At 36.3% G+C, this 12,745-nt stretch overlaps 1 protein-coding gene across 1 annotated transcript in view; it reads right to left on the bottom strand.

Moving 5' to 3' along the window:
* LOC121428325 (kynureninase-like) overlaps window positions 1-12,745 on the bottom strand; it is a 33,073-nt gene that overhangs the window by 11,532 nt on the left and 8,796 nt on the right. The window contains exons 4-8 of the mRNA XM_041624896.1: window positions 6,586-6,668; window positions 5,700-5,761; window positions 5,349-5,420; window positions 4,437-4,511; window positions 3,159-3,305 (exon numbers count right to left, since the gene is read on the bottom strand). Coding sequence (XP_041480830.1) covers window positions 3,159-3,305; window positions 4,437-4,511; window positions 5,349-5,420; window positions 5,700-5,761; window positions 6,586-6,668 — 439 coding nt within the window. The remainder of the gene's footprint in view (window positions 1-3,158; window positions 3,306-4,436; window positions 4,512-5,348; window positions 5,421-5,699; window positions 5,762-6,585; window positions 6,669-12,745) is intronic.

The following is a 12,745-nucleotide window of genomic DNA, read 5'->3' as shown; positions in this document are numbered from 1 at the left end:
TCACACTGAGTGTTGAACATAGCTATAATATTGGGTTTTGGTAGCTTGGTTATAATTCAAAATTAGGGGGAAGAAAACAAGAATACAAACAGAATAAAGAAGCAAAGAAAAGTATCTACGATCAACAAAATTACATGTACACTGATAAGAAAACATAATTACATTTTAAACTCTTCTTCTTCATATCACAGATTTACAAGACAATCTACCAAAATACCATCCATGGCTGAAACTTTGCACAATATTATAAAGCTTCTATTAGATATTATGATTCCATGGTAACATGTGAGAACATCATTATTTTTCATGGCAACAAGGCACTCAGCTCATCCTACATAAACCTGTCTCTTGGTATATTACCCCCAGGCATGTATGTTAATTAGGGCACAGTACAGTATTTACAACTGATTATTACATGTATACAGATGCACTGCTAAACCCCGGGTAATTATGCTGCATGTACTGTAGAGCGCTTTGAGACTTCTGACAAAGTATTAAGCACTATATAAGCAAGTATAATTATTATTATTAATTACAGGAAAGGTATTAGTGATAAAATCTCAATCAGTTTGCTAAGCCTGTCTGTGATAAAACTATGATTGAAAATATTCAGATATTCATTTTTTACGTGAGAACTTACTTATAGCACAAGCAATTAAACCACAAAAATAAATAAAAAGAAAAAAATGCTACTCTCACGTTTTATTTTCCTTAAAAATCTTACTCCAGTTGAAATTTCTATAATTTTGATGTGAAAATGGTCGTTTCAATATCGTCATTCTGTTTCTGTTTATACAACACTCTCATATTCAGAACAAACATATATGCATAGAATTTCAATTGGGAGAACTAATCTCTGATTGGCAAGCAGCGAGTAATTAAGCATGTTGTAAGGCTTCTTGATATGACACAAGAATATGAAATCAACCTATGCCAAAAGGAAGCAAGTATCAATATTGGCAATTCCTATAAATGAGCAATATTTGTCTACACTGATGTTAGTACATGATGGCTTGCCCAACATATCAAAAGGAGTGTCAATACATTAGTTTCACCCACGAAAAAGGTCACTAGGTAAAATATAAATAATTCACATTTGCTTGATATGCTACTGGCTTCTTTATGCCATTGTACGATAATGAAACAAAGTCATTTCAGTGGCTTCCAAAAATATACAAGGCATATAAAAGCGATGTTGTGTCTCGCACACTTGTGAAAATAACCAGAAATATCGCGATTTGCCAAAGCAAGGGGGAGTTATCATTGCCTAAAAAGGAACTAAAGAAATTACAAGGCCAAAAAACAACTCCCCTATAAAAAAATCCCCACCTAACTAAAACAATAATAATATAGGGTCTTCGTATTATAGTGTACAAATCCCCCTAAGAATAAACAAGTGGAATGCCTCTGGCCGTCTCACCTGCATCACGCGGTTCAATATAGCAGCAGTGCTCACTTTGAATATTACTCTAACTCGCACAAGATGTTCAGTGATACATGGTTACTCTTATGTCCAATTTTTATGAACTAGACCAATAAACTTACAGAGATATGATGGGTATTCAACAAAAAACCCCAACATGGCCAAAGTTCATTGACCTTACATGACCTTTGACCTTGATCATGTGACCTGAAACTCGAACAGGATGTTCAGTGATACTTGATTACTCTTATGTACAAGTTTCATGAATCAGGTCCATAAACTTTCAAAGTTATGATGGTAATTCAACAGATACACCCAATTCGGGCAAAGTTCATTGACCTTTGACCTTGGTCATGTGACCTGAAACGCGCACAGGATGTTCAGTGATACTTGATTACTCTAATGTCCAAGTTTAATGAACTAGACCAATAAACTTTCAAAGTTATGATGGTAATTCAACAGATACCCCCGATTCGGCCAAAGTTCATTGACCCTAAATGACCTTTGACCTTAATCATGAGACCTGAAACTTGCACAAAATTTTCAGTGATGCTTGATTACTATTATGTCCAAGTTTCATGAATCAGATCCATAAACTTTCAAAGTTATGATGGGAATTCAACAGATATCCCCAATTCGGCCAAAGTTCATTGACCCTAAATGACCTTTGACCTTGGTCATGTGACGTGAAACTCATGCAGGATGTTCAGTGATACTTGATTAACCTTATGTCCAAGTTTCATGAACTAGGTCCACATATTTTCTAAGTTATGATGACATTTCAAAAACTTAACCTCAGGTTAAGATTTCGATGTTGATTCCTCCAACATGGTCTAAGTTCATTGACCCAAATGACCTTTGACCTTGGTCATGTGACATGAAACTCTAATAGGATGTTCAGTAATACTTGATTAACCTTATGGCCAAGTTTTATTAACTAGGTCCATATACTTTCTAAGTTATGACGTCATTTCAAAAACTTAACCTCAGGTTAAGATTTGATGTTGACGCCGCCGCCGTCGCCAAAGCGGCGCCTATAGTCTCACTTTGCTTCGCAGGTGAGACAAAAAATGCACAAGTGATTAACAAAGGGTTTCCATTATCTAAGGGGGGGGGGGGGGAACGAGTAGAGGGTGGTGTTCTATATCCTGAAATGAATTGCTGTCACCTTTAAGTCTTCCTTCCAATGAATGCATAGATGATCAACTAATATTCAATATTTTCTCCTTATTTTTACATGTTCAAAGAAAGTTAAAGTTTTCTTGAAACAGTGATGACTCTCTTCTTTTCCTATTCATAGGACTGTGAACCCACTGCACTCTCACACCCAGTCATCCATGACTTTGTCAAAGACTGTTTACAAATTCCAGGCTATGAGGTTGGATTACCTTGAAATATGTTCTGTTCATTAATATGTTATGTTCTATTCATTTTTATAGAGTACCGAAGCGATGACGTCAGTTGCCATTGTGTCATGGCTGCCTGGTTCTAAACAAATGAACCCGCCGAATGAAAGCGTGCTTCTCATATAAGAAAATGGCTGCTATCAGAATTTAATCGCTTGCAACCTATTTTTTCAGACGGGCCAAAGTCTAACAAATGTGTACAGACGATCGTCAGCTGCAACTCTGTTAAGAACCAGCTAGCCATGACCCCACTTCGGTACTTTGTCTTCAGGTTTAATCGTGTCATTCTTTTGGTAGTCTCTTATTAGACCATTCGACGGAATACTCACCTTTGCATGTCCAGCTTTTGTGATGACAGGCATGTTAAAAAACTGACCGGTGTAATACTGTAAGGCTCCAAGTAGGATGACCGCTATACCATCACCTTCCTTCTCAATCACACTAAGCACATCCTCTGTTCTTATATCATACTCCCCCTAAAATCAAGAATAAATGTCAATGTGAAGTCAGAAGTATAGAAAAATTATGGTAGGTCATTTTCAGAAGGTTTACTTTTAGACAAGTTCTCATTGGAAAAGGATTGGTTGCAAAAAGCTCTGGCCTATAGAATTTCATGAAGAAATTAATCTTTGATGTTATCTGCCAACTGTTAAAAACTACATGCCCTTCCTGCTTGATTCCAATGTATATAAAGTCAATGAAATGTTCATGATTTTGTAGTTTACATATTCCTTATGTTTCATACTCCCTATTTGTGATTCTGTTATTCTTTCTTTCTTTAATGCACTTTGTATCTGACAAAAAGGTGCTATATAAATGAAGTGTATTATTATTATTATTAATTGTATTTCAGCATCAGGCAATATAGGCACATGATAATTAGTGATATTACCACTATGCAGGACAATGAAAACAGGATACTGAAAATATTCAGTCAAAAATGATGATTCATTATATCACTACAATGGAATGTAAGCAAATCGATAATTATGCCAGTTTTTGGAGAGTGAATCTATTATACAGATATTGCCCATCTACAGTTTGAATTTAACATTTCAATTTCCCGACGGAGTTATATTTTTCCCCAAGAGATTATATTTTGCCGAAGTGTGCAGCGCTGAGTGAAAATATTCTCCCAAGGGAATAATATAGCTCCGGAGGGGAGTTGAAATGTAAATCAAAAAGATAGATAAGGCAATATCTGTTATATTACATAGTCCATGTAGATTCGCCATCAGAGACTGCATTCATCACTCTGGCTTTATGATTAACCCAAAATTCTTGCTGCAGCTCTGATTTATCCAAGTCATGAAGATTAAAAAAAAAAACATTAAGTGCATTCTTATTAATCCAATTGACACATAAACACTAGCGCATACATCAAGAAACTACCTGATTACGCAACTTGTAAACAGCCAGTGACGTCACCTTAGTGAATATAACGCTGCAATTTACAATGCAACACATTTACATTCCCTGAGGTGATGTCAAACCCTAGAATATAACAAAATGCGATCCTAACAGCTATGGTCGCATGATGGCGCATTGATCTATCACTGATTGGAATCTACATAACCTATGTAATATAAAGTTTAATTAACACATACTTTTCTTGGTTCCAGGAATATAATGCTTGTTGCTGGATCATATCCATTGAGACGTATTTGAGATTCCACTGTATACTGTGTTTATAAACAGGAAAAAAGAAGAAACTTCAAAACAAGTGTCATATGGAAAATTCACTACCTTCCATCACCTTGAATAAAACCTTTTGAATTAATAAATACCAACAGCATGTTATACAATATGATTTTAGTGTTTATGATGTATAATGTAAAATTGTCTTTCTTTTACTCAGATATTCATGATTTTCAAGGGAGTGGATTATAATTCGCTGACACTAGGTTTTGTGGAAAGCAAAGCAAATACCTATGATAGAGGTCAATCTCCTGTGCACAGAAAACCAATTGACCAAATTTCCATGCAGTACTTTCTTATTAACTTGCTTGAATTTATCTCATTCCGATATACCACAAAATTATGGTTCAAGTTTTTTACTACAGGGAGTACCTATAATCTCCAAGTAATAGATTGCATACCGGTACTTATTTTTTTAGTTGAGTTCGCAGGGCATCCTTGTCGAGACATGCTCGCATCAATTTTTAAGAAAAATCTAGAAATATTACTATCACATGCACCTTACTAATGTTTTCAAGTTCCCAACATCCATCTGAAATTTAAGATTAAGATTTTTAAAAAGCTATCCAAATTTCATCCTTTCTATTCAGATTATCATAAGGTACAGAGGACTGATTAATGCCTTCATTGTTTGTTGTGATTCTGATCCATAAAATGCCATAGGAATCCATAAAGACATTCTGACATGACTACGCCCTAGGTATCACTGTATAATTACTGAATCAACTGAATACAATTCAGTTATTCAATAACTTTAATTGGATTTCTTCTTAATAATTATTTTATATATTTATATAATAAATATTTATATATTAACTTACATGATCACTGGGAAAGGCCTTTGATTCAATGAGAATTTTATGCCTCTTTTCTGTAGGACGATAAAAGGACATCTGTAAACAAAAAAAATTGAAAAAGGAAAGAATACAGAAGAGAACAATGAGGCACTGATTGAAATGTGACTGTTATGAAAGTTATGAGGAAAGTCTATGGGAGTCTAGGAGTTTAACAACTTCATAATTGATTGGATGATTTTTATGATAATATGAATCATAAAAGCTCTCAGGAATGGATTCACTATATGGGTTTATAGTTGGCTCAAAGAAAAAAAAAAAGATATTTGCAAAAATAGAAGTTTATCAAAGTGAATGTAACAATGTTGATTTACTAACCATTAATAGATGTAAATTGACAGTGAGACCATTCATGATTGCCAATTCCTCTTCTTTACAACCTAAAAATATGAGAGAAATAGAAATGAAACAGAGAAAAAGTCCATGATATTATTGCAAGAACGAGTAACAAAATGTTGCTGCTGTCACTCCCCATTTAAAAAAAAATGGTCAGGGGGAGGGGAGGAGGTAGAAGAGGACTAAGAAGAGAAAAGAGGGGAGAAAGAGGATGAAGAGGGGAAGGAGAAGGAAGATGAGGAGGGTGAGTAAAAGGTAGGGTAGAGAAAGAGGATGAAGAAGGGAAGGAGAAGAGGATGGTGAGTAAAAGGTAGGGTAGAGAAAGAGGATGAAGAAGGGAAGGGGGAAGAAGAGGAGGAGGGTGGGAAGGAGGACTAAGAAGAGGGGACAAGAAAAAGGTAGGGTAGAGAAAGAGGATGAAGAAGGGAAGGAGGAAGAAGAGGAGGGAGGGAAGGAGGACTAAGAAGAGGGGACAAGGAAAGGGTGGGGCGAGAAAGAGTGTTTTGATGTGAAGGAGGAGGAAGGAGGGTGAGAAAGAGAAATAAGAGAGGAGAAAAGAAAAAGGAAGGGAGGAGGGAGAAAGAGGATGAAGAGGGATGGAGGAGTAAGAAGAGGAACGTGAGAAGGAGGACTAAGAAGAGAGGAGAAGGAGATAACACATGGGAGGAGGGGAGAAAGAGGATGGAGAGGGAAGGAGGAATAAGATGGTAGAATGAGGAGAAATAAAATAATCATGATCATTTGAAATAGAGCTGGTATTTATAAAATTTATTATTTCTTGTGAGGATTCAAATATCTAAATGAAATATCCTAATATCATCCATATATGTACACGCCCACATGTATCTATTAAAGTGACTGATCTTACCTACAATGTTGGACATGTCAGTAGCAAGTACTTCATCACAGGAAGCCCAAGGCATCTGACCACAAAAATGTCCGTGTACTCCTCTGAAAAAACATTATTAAGCAACACATCAGTAATTCCTCGAGGATACTTCATCCAGAATATTAACAAACATGTATGATCAGAAAAGGAAATTTGACCAATAAATAAATCATGTGTCTGGGGTGGTATTCTGAGATCCATTTTATCTACAATAAAATCAATTGAACAAAGGAATGAAGATACACTTAATGTCCAGATCTTTTAAGATGGTTGCTTAGCAACCATCTGAGACTCAATATTATATTCAATGCAAGCTTCCTATGTATCGATGAATGGACTTTGGATGGATAACAAGTTTGATCACGCAGTATGTAGGTCGCTCTATAATTCAAGTGAAATCTAATATCCCAGCCACGCGAATGGAGTCAAAGCCCAAGGCATTCTGAAAATTATGTAATTTTCTTTTAGCAATACAATTACCTCAAGAGTTACAGTTATATTCAAAACACATTTTGGAAACAACAGTATTGAAGTAAAGGTATCTAGGCCTATACAGTATAAATCATCTTTATTTGATCATCAAATATCAAAGGTACAATCTACAAAATTGAGCATCACATGATCAGTAACTCCTGGAACATACACTTTTTATTTATTCATCCTGAATGTTAACAAACATTTACCGGTATGTACATGCATACATGTATGATCAGAAAAGGAAATTTGACCAAAAAATAAAAATAAAGCTGTTTTATAGCTCTAGCTGCCACATGTATGCACACAGCCAAGGCAGAAACTGCAGGGAAAATAAAGTGATCTGGAGTGGTATTCTGAGATCCATTTTATCTCCTTTATTGTCATTTTATCTCCATACCTGGCGGGTGTTTCATAAAGCTGTTCGTAACTTAAAGGTCAAGTCCACCTCAGAAAAATATTGATTTGAATCAATAGAGAAAAATCAGACAAGCACAATGCTGAAAATTTCATCGAAATCGGATGTAAAATAAGAAGCTATGACATTTCAAAGTTTCGCTTATTTTCAACAAAATAGTTATATGAACGAGCCAGTTACATCCAAATGAGAGAGTGGATGATGTCACTCACTATTTATTTTGTTTTTTATTGTTTGAATTATACAATATTTAAATTTTTACTAATTTGATGATTAGGACCTCCTTGCCTGAAGCACAAAAAATTAAAACAATGGAATTCCACGTGTTCAGGGAGGAATGAAACTTCATTTCACATGACAATGATGAGAAAATAAAAATATTTAATATTTCATATAATGAAATACAAAAGAAATAGTGAGTGCGTGATGTCATCAGTTCCTCATTTGCATACCGACCGAGATGTGCATATAACTGTTTTGTGAAATGAAGTGATACTTCAAAATGCCATAACTTTCTTATTTTACATCCGATTTTGATGAAATTTTCAGCATTATGCTTGTTGAATTTTCTCTTTTTATTCAAATCAAGTTTTTGTTGGGGTGGACTTTAAGAATGACTGGTGATCCTTTCTTATGCGCTTAACCATCGCCAATGAATATACCATTTAGCACAAAAAATGATCACCAGTCATTCTTAAAGTCGTTATTAACTTACGAACAGGCGGGTGTTTCACAAAGCTGTTAGTAAGTGAAGAGCGACTTTAAGAACGACTGGCGATCCTTTCTTATGGTAAATGATATTCATTGGTGATTATTTAGCGCTTAAGAAAGGTTCACCAGTCGTTCTTAAAGATAATTCCAGTTGTGGTAAAGATTTCAAAATGATTTCGTACAGAATCCAATGAAATGACCACATAAGTGTCTGTTTGTATAAATGAAAAATATGTGCCAAAAGATTCTGGAAGAAATTGTGTAATTGCTGAGAAATTAGCAAATAAGCACAGGATTCAGGTCAAGCATCGGGCTGACATTCAAAGCAATAACAATACACTGTCCCTCGTGCGCTCATCTGTGTTGGTGATCTTCAGTGTGAACATTTTTCAGCGTAAATTTCAAGATTTCACAAAGTTCAGTTTATGTAACTGTACCAGATCTAGATCCTCGATGATATAGTGACAATTAAGCTTGGTTTCACACACTTTCTCGTGTAATCATTGTTTACTGCAACTACTTTCATTTATCTTTAAAGTCTCTCTTAACTTACGAACAGCTTTATGAAACGCCCCCTCATCATGGAGCACTTTCCAGAAAGAAAAGCTGTGTAACAGCACTCTCATGTTATTCAACCAATGAAAATCCTTTCTGCCAGGTGTGGCGAAGTAGTAAGAGTGTGTCAATTTCATAACATCCCACTAGGTGGTTTCAAACCGCATTGATCACAAGAATCCCTGTTAAATTACGAGAACTTTTTTTGGCTAAAAAATACCCATTAATTATTCCTGCATTCACACCGCCCCGAAACGTACCCTTCGGGATAAGTTCCTGAAGTTACGAGCATGCGCAGTATGGTCTGATAAGCAGGCAAGGTGCGAGATTCAAATTCACTAGCCCAGCAGCCACCCACGCCGCCGCGCCCAATGACACGCTGAGCTAAAAGTTCCCGTAATTTGCTTTCACATCGCCAAAATACCTGCGACCTTGGAAAAATCCCCGCGAAAGTTCTCGTAATTTTGCCAAGTACCTACTATTTAGCGGGTATTTTCTTTCGGGGAAATTACGCGTAGTTTGCTTTCACATTACCAAAATACCTGGTATTTTCTGATCGGGGTAAATTTCCCGATCAGAGAATACTGGAACTGGCGAACTTCGAGGCGGTCTGAAACCACCTAATGTGCTTGCACTATAGTAAATACACATTAATTTCTTTTACAAAATGAACAATACTCTCATCTTTTATGAGATGTCAATACAAAACCATTTCATGGATCATTTTATACACAATATACAGTAAGTCAAAAAGAGTCTTTGGACAAATTTCATTAATCTACAAGAATAATGTTTTGAGTATTAACTGTCAATGATAATTTTTGTGGGGGGAATCAAAGTGGTTATGACTCTTGGTTTTCAATCTGAGCAGTATGGGTGCGATTCCCAGCCATTGCGTTTTTTCCTTCAGCAAGACATTTACCCACATTACATGGCTATAGCCGGGGTTATAAAGGGCAGTTGAGTATATCCATGTACATAGAAATTGCACATTTATAAATGTGCAATCATTATCAGTATTATTAGTTTCCCTTTATTTCACAGTCAGACTAATAGACCCCACACTATTGACTATTTTTAAGTTTATTTTGCCTATGCTTCAAAGTAACCAGGGCACAAACACACCATTTGCGTAGCATACGGGATGGACGTCCCAGACACATATGCAGACTCTCCTCTGTTGCATATCATAGACTACCGAAATGTGACATTGTCAATATTCTCTTTTTGCATTTCAGCATTATTGATACCATATTTGGTCGAGCATGATGAAATACCTCCACAACCCAAATTCAGTGGGAATCGGTCCATGGCGCCACAAGATATGAATTAGCCCCATTGAAATCAATGTATTATTTGCCTAGTTCCTAAAGTTTAGAACCAGGTCAATAAACTATTGAACTTAAACAATGGGTCATTAGGTTACATGTATATCCAAGGCCCCCAAGGACCGATTCCCATCAAACTTGGGTTTTGGAGGTATTTCTTCATGCTCTACCAAAATATGGTATCAATAATGCTGAAATGCAAAAAAAGTTTTTGTGACGTTTTCACTTCAATACTCTATTATATTTATATTCACAAGGCAAAAATGTACCTGATATTTATTTTCATATTTTACCTGAGAGATAAGAGTGATCTGTATTTTCTAAATATTATCTTTAAAATGAATACCGGTTTCATTTTAGAGATAATATTAAAAACGTAAAGATAAAGTTGATTGTAGAATACTGCCCATGAAACTAGCTACATGAAGCAGCACAGCTTCGGTCTTTTCTAAATTGCATCATGTACACACTGGTATGTGGCACACCTCCATCTTCTCTTTATGTGATTACATGTACAACTTTTGCAAGTTCATAACTTTCTTAAGGACTAGAGTGTGATACAATTTGTTCCAACTTGAATAACGATTTTTATTTCTTTTTCATATCTTTACCCACGTTTTGCAGCACTCAATCTAGGTGAGGTGAATGGGTACCAGGCAGGATTACTTCCTTCAATGCACCAAGCTGCAGCTAAATCTGGGGAATAAATAGGTCACCATTCAATTGCCAACTACATGAAGATAATCAATGCTTTTATGCTTGATATCAGACCTTAAAATGACCTGTTACCTGTTAGACACCGTTCTCACTACTTCCTAAAAGAACGGTCGAAGCGATCTTCCAAACCAGTCCATAAAACCACCTCGCGATCTAGATTTCAAGATTGCTTTGCCTCTTTAAACTGGTTTTAGTGTGAGGACACAACCGTTCTTCGGGAAGCAATCTTTGCACATTTTGAGAGCTGTTCCACACAGTGTGTGTAGAATGCCTACGCTGCGGTATCGAATTTTGTGCAAAACATGTCACCCACTGAGTTTCCTGAAACCAAACTGGTTTCCTGAACTGGTTTTCAGTAAATTAGTTTTAAAAAGCATAATGAGAACGGTGTCTTATTCTCACCTTGCCCTTTACTCATCCTACATACATGTAGTAAGGTCACTAATCTACATGTAGGTCACCTCAGACTCAAAACAATTTTCCATGGAAGCCGTTCTCATTACGCTTTCTAAAACTAGTTTACTGGAAACCGATTCAGGAAACCAGTTTGGAAGATCGCTTTGCTAGCATTCCCACTTGATCACACGAAAGTGGTTTTCAAAATCACTTCACATAAAGCGCTCTTTTTGCTATGGAAATACTCTCAGTGGGGTGACACGTTTTGCGCAAAATTCTAAACCGCAGCATGGGCATTTTACACCTGTCGTGTGGAGTAGCGCGCTCAAAATGTGCGAAGATCGTTTCCTGAAGAACGGTTGTATCCTCACTTACGCTAAAACCAGTTTAACGAGGCAAAGCGATCTTGAAAACTACATCGCAAGGTGGTTTTCCTAACTGGTTTAGAAGATTGCTTCCAAGACCGCTTTGACCGTTCTCACTACACGTTAAACTAGTTTCCACTAAACTAGTTTTAGGAGCATAGTGAGAACAGCTTCATAGTCAGTTCATGGTCCTAACCATAAGCAATATAGTAGATCAAGGCCATGATTGCTTACAAAGAGACCGTTCTCATTATACTTTCTAAAACTTGTTTACTAGAAACCGATTCAGGAAACCAGTTTGGAAGATAAACACCTTGATACTATCAAGTTAGGGGAGGGGTCGAGGTGCAGGTTGCAAAAGCATAGTCTAAGAATATGTTGGAAAAAGTAAGATATTAGAATATACATGACCAAAATAATAGTATATAACTGAAATGCAAATCACTAAAATCAGCAATGGGAACAATGAAAAAGACAATTCGGAATGATCAAAAGCGAGGAAAGAAACCCTGGGGGCCACTTCAATTGATGAGCAGATACCATGCAATATTAATGCTTGATATTAGACCTTAAACGACCTGTGTACCTATTATTTTTACCTTGGTTATCCTACATGTAGTAAGGTCACTGAGGTCGCCTCAGACTCAATCAATTTTCCATGGTCCGTAACCATAAGCAATATACATATAGATCAACGCTATGTTTGCTTACGTTGAGGTAAAACCAGTTGAGGCCTATTAGCTTATAATAATATGGGACTACTCATATGGCTAAAACACAATTACACTCTAAAACCCCAGCACTGAATTATCCAGGATACAGACAATGAAAATCAGCAATGGGAACAATGAAAAAGACAATTCGGAATGATCAAAAGCAAGGAAAGAAACCCGGGGGCCACTTCCATTGATGAGCAGATACCATGCAATATTAATGCTTGATATTAGACCTTTATAAACGACCTGTGTACCTATTATTTTCACCTTGCCCTTTACGGTACTTATCCTACATACTGTAGTAAGGTCACTTATCTAGGTCGCCACAGACTCAAACCAATTTTCCATGGTCAATGGTTTGTAACTTTAAGCAATATAGATCAAGGCTATGTTTGCTTCCATTGAGATGAACTAGTTGAGGTCAATAAAGCTTTTAACAATATGGGCCTACTTGTATGG

The sequence above is a fragment of the Lytechinus variegatus genome, chromosome 1 (genome assembly GCF_018143015.1).
Source record: "Lytechinus variegatus isolate NC3 chromosome 1, Lvar_3.0, whole genome shotgun sequence".
Lineage (NCBI taxonomy): Eukaryota > Metazoa > Echinodermata > Echinoidea > Temnopleuroida > Toxopneustidae > Lytechinus > Lytechinus variegatus.
Note: the sequence above shows the minus strand (reverse complement) of the source record. Positions and strands in the feature narration are given on the sequence as shown.